The 16138-nt window shown below is 57.1% G+C and overlaps 2 protein-coding genes across 2 annotated transcripts in view; one reads left to right on the forward strand and one right to left on the reverse strand.

Annotated features, from left to right (window-relative positions):
- Fam110a (family with sequence similarity 110 member A) overlaps positions 1-16138 on the reverse strand; it is a 105065-nt gene that overhangs the window by 84471 nt on the left and 4456 nt on the right. The window lies entirely within an intron of this gene.
- Scrt2 (scratch family transcriptional repressor 2) lies at positions 1189-14259 on the forward strand. Its single transcript, XM_070007762.1, has 2 exons — positions 1189-1434; positions 13383-14259. The coding sequence occupies exons 1-2, from the start codon at positions 1302-1304 to the stop codon at positions 14213-14215; spliced, it is 966 nt and encodes a 321-aa protein (XP_069863863.1). The 5' UTR covers positions 1189-1301; the 3' UTR covers positions 14216-14259.

The raw sequence follows: 16138 nt of genomic DNA on the forward strand, positions 1-16138 counted from the left end.
TGCAGAGTTCCAGCAGGAGCCCCGCTCCCCCTCCCTCCCCCCTCTCCCTTCCCAGTCCACGTGTCTCTATTGTCTGCTCCCCGCTTCAGGGAAAGACACAGCCTCAGATGTGTCAAAACCACCACCCCCCCGGCCGCAGGGAAATTAATTACTGGACGATTTTCTCTTCCTCTTGCAGCCGCTGCTCGCCTGGGCTAGGCACCGGAACAGGACGGGGCCGGCGTTGGCATGGGCGACTTGCTCCCCCCACCTGTCCGGGAAATAGAAAGTTGAACCCCAAACCCAATAGGGGGCTCCAGCGAGAATCCGAGCTGGGGGCGGGGGTGGGGGTAACTTCCTCTAGTTAAGGCTGGGCATCCACACTGGCCACTTCAGAACTGGGGCAGCGGGAGAGGACTGCAGGCAGGGTGGCTGCTGATGGGCTCCCCTTCCCTGGGTCCCCATGTGCCTGGACCCCACGCTTGGGACTGCTTGCCCTCGGCTCCCCTCGGCTTCTCCCTGCATTCTGCACTTTTCTTTGCACCCTCTCCCCGGGCGGGGGTCTTTCTTTTTGTGTGTCTTGATCTCTCTCTTCCTCCCGCGGGTGCCGGAGTGCGTTGCTACTTTCTCCATCGCTGTCTTTCTTCTCTCCGTGCTGCTCTCTTGCGTCTTTTTTGTCCTTCTCTTGGTCTCTCTGTTTCTATTTCTACCTTTTTCAGCCTCTCTCTCTCTCTCTCTCTCTCTCTTTCACGCACACACACACACACACACACACACACACACACACACACACACACACACTCCCCTTTCTCCGTCTCTGTGCCTTTCTCGCCCTCACTTTCTCCCCTCCTGCCTGCCTGCTCGCCGCTCCCTGCGCCCGGCCTGCCCCCACCGCCGCCGGTTCAGGGGAACGAGTGCGGAGCGATTGTCCTGGGGGACATTTGATGGATTAGAGCGCTGAACAGTTCCATTGCTGGAGGACCACCTGATCTCCTCCAGCCCGCGTCCCATATAAAGCCGGCAGCCGGAGTGCTGAGCACAGCTCCAGCGGTCGTCTGTCTGTGCGCCGCCGCCGCCGCCAAGCCGGAGCCGGAGCGAGAGCCGAGCCGAAGCCGAAGCCGGAGCCGGAGCCGGAGCCGGAGCCAGATCCGGGGCCGAAGCCGAAGCCGGAGCCGGAGCCGCGGCCGAAGCCGGGGCCGGGGCCGCCGTCCCCGCTGCCGGCCCCGCGCGCCCGCTGGGAGCTGTCCAGTGCTGAAACCCCGCGCGCACAGCCAATCGCGCCGGCGGCCGGCGCCCCCGCCGAGCCCCCCGCCGGCCGCGCCATGCCGCGCTCCTTCCTGGTGAAGAAGATCAAAGCGGACGGCTTCCAGTGCAGCGGGGTGCCGGCCCCCACCTACCACCCCTTGGAGACCGCCTACGTGCTGCCCGGCGCCCGGGGGCCGCCCGGGGACAACGGTGAGTGCGGCGGGGCTCGGGCCCTCCCCAACTTGGGCCGCAAGGAGGGGCGCGCGCGGCGGGGAGCCCGCGGGGGAGGCCTCTCGGGCCTGGCCCGGTGCGCCCCGCGGACTTTCCGGGGCCCCGGAGGGCGGGGCGGGGGCCGAGTGGTACAAAGGGAAAAGTCGCTGGTCGGCGTATCCCGCATCCACGCGCCAGCACCCCCCATCCCACGCCCCCCCCCGACTTGGAAAGTTGTGGCCCTAGCCCTGGGCTGGAAGGACGGGGTGGGTGAGAGCAGACAGACAGGGAGCCCGGGAAGGGCCGTCTGGGGGACAGTTTGGGGGATACCCTCGGCGTGGCTGAGGGAGGCTGGCTGCCGGGTGCACCCTCCTGTAGAAGTCCCGGGAGAGGCGAGCGCCTGGGGGGAGGGGGCGCAGGGGGACCCGCCCTCCCTTCAAACCTGCCCCCCCACCCCGCAATACCAAGCAAGTGCTCCAAGAACCCCTCGCAAGAACTCTTTTGTTACCCTCAGCCACATGCCTGTCAAAGGCTGGGGTTGTCCTGGGGACTGCAAAGAGAAGGGGGTTCTGGGAGGGGTACCCCTAAAGTGGTTCTTGTTCCCTTGGACTGCACTCCCTCTCCTTCCCCAGCTTCTCCCCCTCCTCTCCCCCCCCCCCCCGCCCCCAGCAGTCAACCCTGCTGCTCCTTGTAAGTCATCCCCTACCCTCCCTCCCCCCAACACATACTCCATCTCTTCTCAGAGCAAGTTCCTGCAGGCCCAAGGGCTTGGGGAACAAGAGGTCGTCCAAAGGGGCTGACCTCTGGGGAGGAGGAAGGGGAGACTGCTTCCATGGGGCACCATCCTCCACCAAGGGATCACAAAGAGGCTCCCCTCTGATAGCCCCTACTAGGGCAGAAGCATGGAGAGGAGGAGTCGCTTTGATACTGAAAGATCTGACATCACGTGTAGCATCAGCTAGAGAGAGAGAGAGAGAGAGAGAGAGAGAGAGAGAGAGAGAGAGAGAGAGAGAGAGAGAGAGAGAGAGAGAGAGCTAAGGATGTGGGGTGTGAGGATGCTGAGATGGCAAAGACTGGTGTCCCAGAAGGTGGTAGCTTCCACCTAGGGTTTTCCAACACTACTCCCACATTCCATCACTCTGCCAAGTCAGGTAGAGCGATGGTGCTGGGCCCAAGGCTCTGTGACCTCATCAAGGTCAAAGAAGTTAAGGAGTGATCTGGGACACATGGCCCCTCAGCCCTAGTCTCCCTCAGCTACCCAACAGAACTCCCTTCTGTTCTGCCCCCGGGTCCCTTCTTCTCCTGTCCTCTTTTCTTGACCCCAGGGCTTATGGAAGACAGCCCAGAGGTTTGGCTAGGTGAGGGCTGGCAGGACTGAGGGTAGACCTGGAGTCACGACAAGGCTGGGACCAGCTGGCAGGCATGAGGAAGTCTCTGCAAGTGTGGGTACAATCCCCTAAGGCTGGACACAAAGCTTCCTGCCAGGCCCTCTAGATCCCATCCCCAGGCCAGCAGAGGAAACCTGAGAAACCCTTCCCTCCCCACACAGCCCAAACTGCTGCTCCTGGGGAGGAAGTCTTGCCTTGAGTTCAGTGCAAAAAGGCTCTGGGAATGAATGGTGGAGAGTGTAGAGGGAGCAGTAGGGCCTCTGTGGGGGTTCCCCTGGTTTGACACCCTGGAATCACCCTTTTCCCAAAAGGCTCAAAGCCAACTTTCTGGGCCTCTGGGGAACCCTGGGGCTGTTCTGATGGCCACACGCCTGCTCTGGGATGCAGGAGCCCTGGCTTCTCACCCTGGCTTGCTGTGTGACCTTGGGCAGGTGCCTTCCTCTCTCTGGCCCTCAGACTACCCGCAAGTGAAAGAGTTGGGATGTCACGAACTAAGCATCCTTCCAAGTTTGACAAGCTCAGCTTCTGTGAAGGTCGAGTGTGGCGGGGGCACCGCAGAGCCAGGCTTTCACAGAAGGCAAGGCCGCTGGCAGGGTTCCCTGGGACTCAGCTCAACATGCACCCTGGCAGAGGGTGGCAAGGTTTCTGGGATCGAGCACTTTTGTTTCCTTCATGCGCTGCAGGCTGCCCCACAGATAAGACAGGACCCCTGACCTGGCCCCCACTGCAGTGACTGCTGTGCACAGTGCCAGAGACCTGGAGGTGGCACAAGCCTTGGCACACTAGAAGATGCAGGGCATGCCTGGCTTTCCTACTTGCAGGAACCTCTCCCCTACCCCGGCTGTGGTCCAGACGGGGCAGTGCAGGCTCCAAGGGGTGGGTGGGCAGGGCCCTGAGGGTCCTCCCAGAGCCCACTGGCTCTAGTGCCCCCGTTGTCTCTGCTCTGCCGGAAATAACCTTGCTGAGCGGTTGAGGGAAGTGTGAAAAATTGCTGAGCCGACGTTTTTCTCTCCCAGCATGTGTAAGTGTGCTGGGTAAACAAGGAGAAAGAGCAGAGGGGGGAAATGAGGAGAGGGAGGGAGGAGGAGGAGGGGAAGGAGGGAGGGCCGAGGGAGGGCCTGAGGCTGGAGATAGTTCTAGTTATTAGAAAGATCCTTTTACAAGCCATTCCTGCAGCTTGGGCTGCTGGGTCAGGATGAGCTGGTGGGAAGGAGACTTGGCGGTGGGGGGAGGGGGGCTGTGAAGGTGGAAGTCAGAGAACATCAGGGTCCCAACTGATAAAGATGCAGGGCCCCAAATGAAAGAGGTGAGCACGCCCAGCTCTGGGAATGGGAATGGCAGACTTCCTGGATTCCTCTTCCTCCTCCTCCACCTTCTCTCCCCCCCATCTCTCCCTCTCCGCCCCCTCTCTGCTTCCCACTCCCTCCCTTTTCAGCTTCTGTCACCTGGCAGGGAAAAAGTACAGCAGGTGTGTCTGGGTTCCATGTTGACCTCAAGCCCACAGAATCTCAGAAATAGGGAAGGGATACCCCCAATTGAGAAAAGCTCTTAGAAGAAGGGGGTGAACTCCAACCTACCATCTTCTCCAATATCTCTCACGCCCCTGGCATTCCACTACTGATTGCTGACTCCCTGGAGCCTTCCCTTCCTCTTTTGAGTGGCTCTGGGCACAGATGCCTCTCTATGAGGTGCCAATTCACATTCCCCTATCCCTCCCTCCCCATAGAACCTCGCCCTCTGACCCCACCAAGGCCACCCCAGCCAATCCTAGGCCTCCATCTGGGGTGGTACTGGGACTCTCAGCCATTCCCGAGGAGGTGTTGCTTGTCCACCTGCATACTGACGGTTTCCACAGATCCCCACCAAGGGCATCCTCCAGAGTGACCCTCCCCCTTCTCACACTTAACGCAAAACTCCAGCTGGGAGCAGGGCAGGCCTCCCTCTGCACTGAGTCCTGGCCTGCCCCCATGTCCTCTCAAAGTGCATCCAACCCTGGCCAATGAGGAATCAATGGCAATCCAATAAGGCAGTTGTCTGCCCTCTGCAGCTGCATTAGGCCTCCCCCGGCGGCTGGCCGAGGAAGCTCTCCTGTCCTACCCATGGGCTTATCTAGTTGACATTAGACCAGCTCCTGCTTCCTCTCCTTGCCTGATGGCGCCAGGGAGACGATCCAGGCCAGGCCTGACAGCCTAGCCTAGCAGCCCCAGCTACTGCACATCTACGATGCACCTTGGGAAGTCCCTGAGGGAGAAGGGATATAAATGGGCTTCCCCAATCCCTCAGCAAAGAAAAGGCTGGGAGGGGATGCCCAAGAACACACAGTAGGCCCATCTGCGTCTTCTATGATCAAGCTGCTTCTAGGGGAAGTATACTCAAGGTTCATACTCAAGGTCCGGGTTAAAGACATGTCGAAAGTCCAGGTCCAATGTCCAACTTCAGTTCTAGGACCAGGCCCAAACTCTAGGTCCAAGGCCAGTATCTGGGGTTATAGGACCAGGTCTGAAATCCAGGACAAATCCAGGTTTACGTTTCAATGGCTAGGAACTAGTCCAGGTCAAGATTCTGGGTCTAGGATTAAAATTCATGTCTAGCATCCTGGTAGCATCCTGTAATCCTAACTAATTAAGAAGCTGAGTTGGGAAGGTTTGTGGATCTAGGTCAGACCAGGTAGAGAAGTCCAGGAGACTCCTTGTCCACCAAAAGCTAGACCCAGTGGCTCATGCCTATTATCCTAACCACAACAGGAAGCCTATAAAAAGCAGGTGGCTGGGAAGGTGGCTCAGTGGTAGAGCACTTGCCTTGCATGCTCGAGGCCCTGGGTTCGATTCCTCAGGACCACATAAGAAAAAAGCCGGAAGTGGCGCTGTGGCTCAAGTGGTAGAGCGCTAGCCTTGAGCTAAAGAGCTGAGGGACAGCGCCCAGGCCCAGAGTTCAGTCCCACGACCGGAACCAAAAAAAATAAAATAAAAAATAAAAAGCAGGTGACCGCACAGGCATTCAATTCAGGCAGGAAGTGAGACCCTATCTCAAAAATTATCAGCACAAAAAAGGGCTGGACGTGTGGCTCAGTGGCAGAGTGCCTGCCTAGCAAGCACAAGTCCTTGAGTTCAAACTCCAATACTTGAGTATGTGTGTGTGTGTGTGTGTGTGTGTGTGTGTCCAATTTCCAGCCCAAGATCATGTGTGGATCCACTCTCAAATCTGGCTGGGCTCAATTCAGCCCCACCATGAGCCCCCTGGGTGTCCCTGGCCTTAGTTTCTCAGAAAACAGAGCAGCTGAACATGACCCTGATGTCTTTCCAGCTCTGACTTTCTGAGAATTCAGAAGTCTGATTTTCCTATGAATTAGCAGGGCTTCATAGGAATGTGGAATAGCAGGGCCCATGACGGGTGTGGAACCTGAGGGGCCTATGGTTCCCAAGCAGAGAGCCTGGAGGATGGGACCCAACGCCAAGTCCTATGCTGGCCACAACATACATGGCCTAGAGGCTCTCAGGCCACACACACGCGCGCACACACACACGTGCACACGCACACACAGAGACAGGGTAGTCAGGAGGCTGCACTGTCATCTGCAGAGACAAAATAGGGCGCCAGAAATCACAAAAGCCTCACTAGTGGAGCCAGCCACTCCTTCTGGTCCATGCTCTGCTCACACCTTCTAGACTCCCCCCTTCCAGCCTGGGGGCTCCCTAGGGGGCAGGGTGAAATACTACTGAGAGAGATGGGGCTCCCCAGATCTCTTGGCCTCCTTCCCAGACGTGGTCTCACCGTAGTGAAGTGTCTACTGCCAGCCTTCTTATCTTTTTTTTGGGGGGGGACAGGCCCCCTGACCACAGCCTTTGAGGGCAGGGAGGGGCTGAGAGGAGTAGAGCACTGGCAGCAGGACACCTGCTTCTAGAAGGAGCCCCAGAAGAGGCTGTTTCAGAACTCCTGTCCCCAACCAGGGAGGAAGGGAGTGAGGGGGGACAGGAAGCTCCTCCAGCATCCATGGCCCAGTGACTTGTGACTTCAAGCCCCTCACACCTCTGTCCACGTGCCCCCTTGAAAAGTCCTCCCTACTGCTTCCCGCAGAGCCATGGACCTCCCTGTGAGGCCTGCAGGAATTGGGTCACAGTCACAAAAGGACTAGAATAAGGGGGATTCCAGGAAGCAGTGGAAGTGGCAAGGAGCTTTGGAATTCTCTAGAAGCCCCCCAAGCCTGGGTCAGTGTGCATCAGCCCCAGTCATGCCAAGCCAGCTATCAACTCTGTCCTCTCCTTGTGTGGACTCAGGGCTCCTCCCCCGTGGGCAGAAGTACCAGCTGCTAGGCCTTCAGAGGAGGTGGGTGTCATTTCTGGTCCAGTGCCCAGGGAGCCTCTAACAAAGATGCTATATAATAGGGGGAGGGGGAGGTACCCAGCCCCTTTGCCCAGCTCTGTGCGCAGACAGGAGAAACTATTTTTATCCTGCTTTGCTGCTGACAGACCTGGCTTTCTGCTCAGCTGGCTGGAGCTGATTCTTGAGGCCCGAGGCCCTGGCACAGCAAGCAGCAGCTGTAAATAGACGCGTGCAGGCAGCCCCTGCATCCCTGCCCGGCAGGGGAGACCTCCTCGGGAGCACTGCTTCCTGGGAATCTGGCTCCCCAAACCCCTCTCTTCCTGCACATCTCAGGGACAGGGAAATGGGATTGGGATGAGAAATTCCCTGGAGGAAACTTGGCACCAGAGGAGTCTGGGAGACACTGGGAAAGAGAGTTCTCTCTCCATTAAGAAGAAGAGGCCGCCTGCAAGGGCTGTGGTGAGTGCTCTATAACCCGAGGTGGGCCAAGGCCCCTCTCCAGGCTCTGTCTCTCCACAGGAAGGGCACAGAGGGATGCGACCTTAGACTTGAACTAATGTGTATAAATCACTTACCAGGAAGCTTGCATTCAGTAAGTGCTCCATAAGTATTTGTCCTGTTAGGTATTATTTACGAAATTTTACTAAGTGCCCAGCATTTTCCAGAACAGCTTATCCCTGTCCCAACAACTCTATCTGAATGGTGCGAGTGAAAAAAACAAAAAGAAAAATACAGCTCAACCCCCAGGTGACACTCTCTTTCCCCAGCAGGCCCCACACCCTCTCAGGTTGTTCAGAGAAAACACAGGCTTTGGAAGTTAAGCCTACTGTCCCCTCCAGGGAGCTGGGATCCATCCTCCACCCTTGCCAGCCTCCAGCACAGTATAGCGCCAGTTCCTCAGATGGCTGAGCCAGCTGCCAGGACAGGGATCCCTGAAGGACTTGTTGCGGGTCCCCATGCCATCTAGAATAATACAGAAGCAGGTCACAGTGTCTGTAGCCTGTGAATTCTCCTAAATCTCACGCCCACAACCCCTTTAGCACCAAAATTATGTTGTTGAATGGTTTCCAGCCCTTTCATCTAAACCATCAAGTCTGGGCAGGGAAAAGCAGTCACCTGCAGGTGACATGGATCCATCTCCAGCATGTCTCTGGGCCCTTCCCAAAGGCTCCATGTTAAGGACGACTCTGCTTTCTGCTCCTTAAATGGAAGATTTCAGCCCAGAGAGGCAGTACAACCTGCCCAAGGTCACCTTGCCAGGGTCCCAGTTCCTTCCTGTCTTTGTGGGACTCAGGACAAAAGAGACCTGTCTCCACTTGTCAGCTGGAGGACAAGTAGTTCAGCCATCATCCTGGAGGCAAAGGAACACTTCAAACCTGTCCGAGTTCCATGCATAGGGTGTCCTATAGGATTCTCCAGGGTTGAGTCCCAGAGAGGGGAGGTGGCTTGCCCAAGAGACCTGTGTATATTTCTGAATCACCAAAAAATGTAAAGATAATAATGACAACAATGATAGTAACAGCTCAAGAAGCTACCAATTGTGTGCCTGGTATCAGGTAAACATTTACACGCATCAATTCATCCAGTGTTTTTAGGGACTCCCTTCTTCAGATGTGGCAATCAGAGGTTGAATCACTTGCCTGAGGACACACAGGGCAGAACTGGATAAGCAAGGAATGGAGGCAACAAAGAGCAGTAGAGAGAAACACCAATTTATCCATGATGCACAGGGTCAACCTTCTTCTGGTACATACTGAGCCCAGAGGGGTTAAGCAACCTGGCCACCATCACAAAGGAAGGTACCTAATCCTAGCATGACCATAAAAACTGTCATGCAGCCAGGCGCCAGTGGCTCCCCCTGTAATCCTAGCTATTCCAGAGGCTGAGATCTGAAGATTGCGGTTCAAAGCCAGCCTGGGCAGGAAAATCCGTGAGACTCTTAACTCCAATAAACCACTAGAAAACCAGAAGTGGCGCTGTGGCTCAAGCGGTAGAGTACTCGCCTTGAGCTGAAGAGCCCAGGGTTAGCACCAAACCCAGAGTTCAAGCCCCACAACCAACAAAAAGAAAAAGTCATTTGTGGCTCTCAATAATGTCCAACTTACATCCACTAGGCATCAGGTCTGCACCAGCAATGCCTGTTCTGGAAGAAATTCCACATGCATCTCTAAAGCAAATGAATAGTCCTTGTTTAAGGCACACCAATTTGTATAGAAAGCTTCCAGCATCCAGTTTGAGGTGATGCAGTGCTGCCGGCTACCAGCAGATGGCACCAACAGCAGAATGCACACTCCAGCAAGGGCTGCCTGCTGTGCACCAGTTTTCTCCCAGAACAGGATGAGGAAATCACACATCCTGATGAGGAAACAGGCCCAGAAAGGAAAGAGAAAGATATGCCAGGGCAGACGCCAAGAGAACTGCTGCACAGAACCTGTTGGTCAGAACAGCCAACATGTTTTACCACAGTGTGGCTTTTAAAAATCCTGGCTCAGGGGCTGGGAAGTTGGCTCAGTGGTAGAGTGCTTGCCTTGCATGCATGAGGCCCTGGGTTCGGTTCCTCAGCACCACATAAGCAGAAAAAGCTGGAAGTGGAACTGTGGCTCAAGTGGTAGAATGCTAGCCTTGAGCTGAAGAGCTCAGCGCCCAGGCCCAGAGTTCAGACCCCACGACCAGACCCCCCCCCAAAAAAAATCCTGGCTTAGGCTTACCTTCTGCAGGACCCAGGCTCTGGTGTCCTCATCTGAAAAATGGGGTAGTGGCACAGAAGTTAAATCTTTTATCTGAAGTCACATAGTTATGGGCCAAGGATATAGTTCAGTGGTTGAGCCCTTGTCTCATACACATGAAGCCCTGGCTTCCATCCCCAGCACTGGGGATAAAAATAAGGAAGGAAGGGATGGAGGGAGGGAAGGAGAGAAGGAGGAAGAGAGGATTAAGCCAGGTATCAGGGCTCACATCCATAATCTTAGCTAGTCAAGAGGCTGAGATCTGAGAATCACAGTTTTAGGCCAGCCCAGAAAGGAAAGTTTGTGAGACTCTTATCTCTAATTAACCACCAAAAAGCCAGAAGTGGAGCCATAGTTCAAGTAGTCTAGCCATAAGCACAAAGAGGCTCAGGGACAGTGCCCAGCCAAGACCTGAGTTCAAGCTCCAGGATCAGAAAGGGAAGGAAGGAAGGAAAGAGAAGGAGGGAGGGAAGGAAAGGAAAGACCAATGGCCAAGGCCATGTAGCTAGGACTGGTAGGGGGCAATCTGGCACCAAAGTTATGCTTTTAACCAATATGTCACTGTTCCTTAGTAACAGTACAAAGCACAGGTCATGTGGCAGTGACCTGTCCCATGATTGCATACTCTCATTTCCAGGAAAACAAAATAGGACCCAAGGTACAGAATGATAGATGACTTTCCCAAAGTCATTGAGCTAGAATCTGTGTTGGGGTATCAAATCCTTTTCCCTTCCATGGCCTGGACCACGTGCCCACCTGTCTGTCCCACAGAGCAGGCAGACAGGAGCTCCTACAGTGGAGCCTGGTCAGCTGGCAGATGAGGATGGCTGGTGAATCTCCATCGCTGACTCAACAATCACTTTAGTGAATGGGGCCCTGGAGACAGGAGGAGGCAGCCCCACAGGGCCCCCTTCCCTGTCCCCAGGGACCCCTGGGAGTTCACAATCCCTGCTCTACCTCTGAGCATCACCACTGGACCTCAGTCATCTTCTCTGAAATAAGTGACTCTTGTGATGATTCAGTGAGAAGATGGGGGGTGGGGGGAGGAGTACAGCTGGTGGGGGCACCAAGCAGTGAACTCAGTCCAAAGGAATGCTCCCTGGACATTCACAGTTTAGCACCAGGCTGGTTGGTTTCTGGTCTGGGAAGGGTGGGGTCTTCCAGAATCAAGGGGTATGGGAGGTGAGATAGGGTGTTGAGAGGCCAGGCATCCCTCCCCAGACTTAAAAAAAAAATGCCACCGCCACTGTTCCCTAGGCCTCTGACCACAGAGCCCTCTGCTACCAAACTGGTCATCAGATTGCCCAGCCCTCTGTGTGCAGAGGGTGCTGAGCCAGCTGCAGCTGCAACAGAGGGAAAAGCAAGGGCACACTGTGGCCTTGGGTGTCAGGGGACAGACTTCACCCCGTGACTGTCCCGAAAGCCAGAGGAGAGGCAAGGGCCTGGAGGCTGGGTTGGCCAGGTTTGAGGGAATGCAGGGTGACCAGTATGTCCTGCCTACTGCCTGGCTCCCCAAGCTTCCCCCTGCTCACCTCACAGCAGGGGGAGGGGATAACACGGCTCAGGGGTCAGATGGAGAAGGGCAATGGCACTTTGCTATTCCCCAGCTGCAAAACCTCGGTAAAGGGCCTAACCTCCATTGTTCTCCAGAATCAAAGGACAATGGAAACACTTGGTAATTAAGTGCCAGGATGATAAGTTTGTTCAATGTCTGCCAGGAACTCTCTCCCAGGAGCCTAGCCCCCAGGGTCCCCAGGGAAGGTGCTGGGACCAGAAGAGGCTACGGGAGGCAAAGACAGATGAGGTGGCCCCTGCCCTCTAGAAGCCCTTATGGAATCCCCTGGGACAGCCTGCCTGCCCACGTACCAATCATTCAAAGCATGACAGAAGGGATTTCTGGCCCAACGGCAGCTAAGTGGGAGGGGGAGGGGGAGGGGGAGGCCCATTCTTACTGGGGACTGGAAAAGGCTTGCACAAGAGCCGGGCTTGGGAGAAAGTAGGCGGAAGCTGCCTTTCAGAAGCAGCTATTACATGCCAAGCTCTTGACCTTTGAACTTCTCCAGCAACCCTTGGAGGCAGAGAGCTGGGCAAGGTGGACTGTGGTTCATCTTTGCAATATCTATTTATCCCACATCTGCTGTGACCCAGGCCAGCTAGGCACACAGACCCAGCCCCAGAACTCAAAAGTGTAGCTAGGGAAAGCAGACAATTAAGTACGCTTCACCAAAATCACTTGCAAGCAATAATTATAACAGCTAACATGTTCATCACAATTATAGTGCGCTCCCCCCTTGCTTTTTCTGTTTCCTCACAGATTAAACAGACTGGCAATAGTAGCTACTTCTCATGACTAGTATATGTGTTCACCTGGGCATAGCACCCAGGCAGAGCCTGGATACAGTAACAGCATAGTACAGTACTACTTTAACACCATGTCTTTATATGCTTCACCCAATGACCCTGAGAGGGAATATTCAAACTCCTTTTTTTTTTTTCAGTTCTGAGGCTTGAACTCTGGGTCTGGGCACTGTCCCTCAGCTCTTCAGCTCAAGGCAAGCGCTCTACTACTTGAGCCACAGTGACACTTCCAGCCTTTTCTGTTTATGTGGTGCTGAGGAATCGAACCCAGGGCCTCATGCATGTGAAGCAAGCACTCTACCATTGAGCCACCTTCCCAGCCCTCAAACTCCTTTAAAAAAAAATGTTTGAATTATTTACTTTTGTTGGCTTATCTACTTAGTTGGTTTTATTTTGAGATCATCTCCATATTTAGGGTCTTGCTATGTAGCCCAGGTTAGCCTGGAATGCACCATCTGCCTGCCTCATCTTCCCTAGTGCTGAGATGGTAGGCATGCACCTCCAAAAAAAAAAAAGTTATTTTTAAGACAGGATTTTGCTGTGTTACCCAGGCTGGCCTTGATCTCTTGGATTCATGTGATAACTCCTGTTTCAACCTCTCCAGTAAACTGGGAAGACAGACATAGTGGGGCTGGCTCACACCTGTAATCCTAGCTACTCAGGAGGAAAGTGGTAAAGTGCTAGTCTTGAGTGAAAAAGCGCAGGGACAGTGCCCACGTCTTGAGTTCAAGCCCCACGACAAAAAAAAACAACAAAAAAAAACAAGCAGAATATGCTTGGAACGAAAGATGGGCCAAGATTTTAATCTCAGTTCCATTACTCAACTGCTGTAAGCTTAGACAGATTGGGTGGCCGTCTGTGCCTCGGCTTCCCCATCCACAAAGAGTATCATAACAATACCTTCACTGCACGGCTTGTACGTACCTAAGAGTAGGTAAAGCCAGGGCTGCAAGGACTGACATGGCAGTTTGTCGTAGCTGGGGAGGATGCGGACCCGGCCAGCTGGCCATAAGGGTCCTGAGGCCTGTGGGTGGCAGGCCCAAGGAGCCGCCACCATTGCCAAACTGGGGAGGTGGTGGGGAGGTGGGCAGCGCGCGCCCCAGGAAGCCTCCCCCCGGGCCTGCTCCTCACCAGCGTGCCCTTGTTGCCCTCCCAGGCTATGTTCCGCACTGCCTGCCGCCCAGCAGCTACGATGCCGCCGACCAGAAGCCAGGCCTGGAGCTGGCGCCCTCCGAGCCCGCCTACCCGCCGGTGGCGCCCGAGGAATACAGCGACCCCGAGAGCCCGCAGTCGAGCCTGTCGGCGCGCTACTTCCGCGGGGAGGCGGCCGTGACCGACAGCTACTCCATGGACGCCTTCTTCATCTCCGACGGGCGCTCGCGCCGGCGCCGAGGCGGGGGCGGTGGGGACGCGGCGGCGGGGGCGGGGGACTCGGGCGGCGGCGGCGGCGGGGGCGGCGGCGGCAGCGGCAGCGCGGGGGAGCGTGCGGGGCGCCCAGGGGCGCCCGCGGGGGGCGGGCACCGGCACGCATGCGCCGAGTGCGGCAAGACGTACGCCACGTCGTCGAACCTGAGCCGCCACAAGCAGACGCACCGCAGCCTGGACAGCCAGCTGGCGCGCAAATGCCCGACGTGCGGCAAGGCGTACGTGTCCATGCCCGCGCTCGCCATGCACGTGCTCACGCACAACCTGCGCCACAAGTGCGGCGTGTGCGGCAAGGCCTTCTCGCGGCCCTGGCTGCTGCAGGGCCACATGCGCTCGCACACCGGCGAGAAGCCGTTCGGCTGCGCGCACTGCGGCAAGGCCTTCGCCGACCGCTCCAACCTGCGCGCGCACATGCAGACGCACTCGGCCTTCAAGCACTACCGCTGTCGCCAGTGCGACAAGAGCTTCGCGCTCAAGTCCTACCTCCACAAGCACTGCGAGGCCGCCTGCGTCAAGGGCGCCGAGCCGCCGCCGCAGCCGGCCCCCGCCGGCCCCGCCAGCTGAGCCCTGGGCCCGCAGAGCCCGCTCCCCACCCCGCCCGCCGCGTCCCCTCGTCCACGCCCCTCCCGGCCCACCACTCGCTGCCCGCCTTGTCTCCTTTCCTCCCCACACCACTGGGATCTTGATACACACTCCTCCCTCTCCCCCGCCGTCCGCGCCTTCGAGGCTCCCAACTCAGGCACCAAGTCCGCATCGCTATCCTTTTCCTCCCCCCAGCCCGAGATCTCGTCTTCTAACTTTCAGTCCTGCCTTCTCGCCTCTGACCGCCCCCCCCTCTAGTGGAGGCCCCAATCAAAGGCCCATTGCTACCCTTGACGCCCATGCCTGCCTCAGTTTCCCCTATCCATACTAGGATGATACAGGTTCCGCACCCCCCCACACCCCCACCTCCCATCCAACCTCAGACCGACACCCTCAGGCCTCTGCTGAGTTTCCTTGTGTGTCCACCTGGGGCTCGAATCCTCACCCTGATTAGTGTCCCCCAGTCTTCCCCCCTCCTCTATGCCAGGGCCTTAGGACCAGCTGTTCATGCCCTTACCCGCATTTCTGACCCTCTTCCCACAGTGCCCTCCTCTCTCCTCCCATCCCCTCCTCTCTCATGCCTCCCAGGAGTTTGCCTATAGTGCAACTTGAGGGTCAGTTCGGGGTCCTGGTCCCTCTCGCCCCAGGACAGCCCCCCCCTTGGCTCCCTGCCCAGACCCGTCGTCTCCCCAGTCTCTGAGCACTTTCCCCACCCCCATGACTGCAGGCTCCCCTCCTTATTTGCTAGGGGAGGCCCGGAGCACCTCACCGATGCCCCCCGTCCCTTTTGTCTGCCTGCCTGGGCCCCTCCACTTATTTATTTGTGTATTTATTTATTTATCTATTTATTATTCTATTTAATCTCTTGGCTTCACCCAGGGACAGTCTGGCTTCCCCGGCTGGACTGGGAGGTCAGGAAGCCAGCCGGGGAAGCCAGAGGCAAAGGCCATACTGGGCAGCCCTTCTCCCCAAATCCGGGAGGAGCCCCGCCCTCGTCGGGCCTGACCTTGATCGGAAGGGGGAGGGCCCACGTCGACCCTCGGCTGGAGGGGAGGGAGAGGAGGGGGCTTCAGGAGGTCCGGTCACGGGGCAGGTCCCCGCCCTGCTGAGCCCTCCCACTCCCGCTCCAGGGAGCCCGGAGTGATTCTTTCTTATTTATTCCTCTTCTCGAGGGACCCCAGGTTCCAGGGACCGACTGAGCCCCGGACCCCGCTGGGGCCTCTGGCCCGCTCCCGGGGAGGAGCGCTCTCCCTCCCGGCCACGTCTATGCAACTCTCCCGGGCAGAGGGGCTCGGGCTGCCAGACACCCGCCCGTGGCTGCCACTACCTCCTCCGCCGCGCTTTTGCATGCCCGGGCGAGGACCGAAGCACACACCTCCGCGCACGGGCCCGGCCCCCTCTGCTTTAAGCACACGCCCCTGCCTCCCGCCGCCCCGCCCCGCCCCGCCCCGGCAGGCTGACTCCAGTCCGGTCTCCCGCACTCTAGCCACAAAGGAGGGTGGAGACTGGAGGGGTCCCCCGGTGCGGGACGCCTTCTCGAGGGCTTCTGTGGGGTTGGAGGGAGCTGGGGGCCCACGGGAAGGGAGGCAGCCGGGATGGTGGGAGAGTGGGGTTGCAGAAGCAATTATGGAGGGTGTTGATCCTGTAAATAGGAACTTCTGACAGCAATAATTTTCCATGCATGCTAAGCCTTTTGGCCATATTTTGTATGAGCGCTTGGCGCTCCCCCTCCCTCCTTCACCCCTACCCCCATCCCCAAACCCTTCCCTACCTTCAGCAGTATTACTTGTAACGCAATTCAGGGATATTAAAGGGACTTTGGCCACTCACCAGCGCTTCTAGACACCTTGTGAGGGGGGAAAGGGTAGGGCCCCTCTTTACAGCTAGATTCTCTCTCTCTCTCTC

The sequence above is a fragment of the Dipodomys merriami genome, unplaced genomic scaffold (assembly GCF_024711535.1).
Source record: "Dipodomys merriami isolate MVZ:Mamm:240054 unplaced genomic scaffold, mDipMer1.0.p SCAF_7, whole genome shotgun sequence".
NCBI classification, from domain to species: Eukaryota; Metazoa; Chordata; class Mammalia; order Rodentia; family Heteromyidae; genus Dipodomys; species Dipodomys merriami.

Bases quoted from the DNA above. Each gene is read 5' to 3' on its own strand.
- Scrt2 (XM_070007762.1), top strand. From the start codon at position 1,302: ATGCCGCGCTCCTTCCTGGTGAAGAAGATCAAAGCGGACGGCTTCCAG. The intron at 1,435-13,382 runs GTGAGTGCGGCG...TTGCCCTCCCAG, and splicing joins GGGGCCGCCCGGGGACAACG to GCTATGTTCCGCACTGCCTG.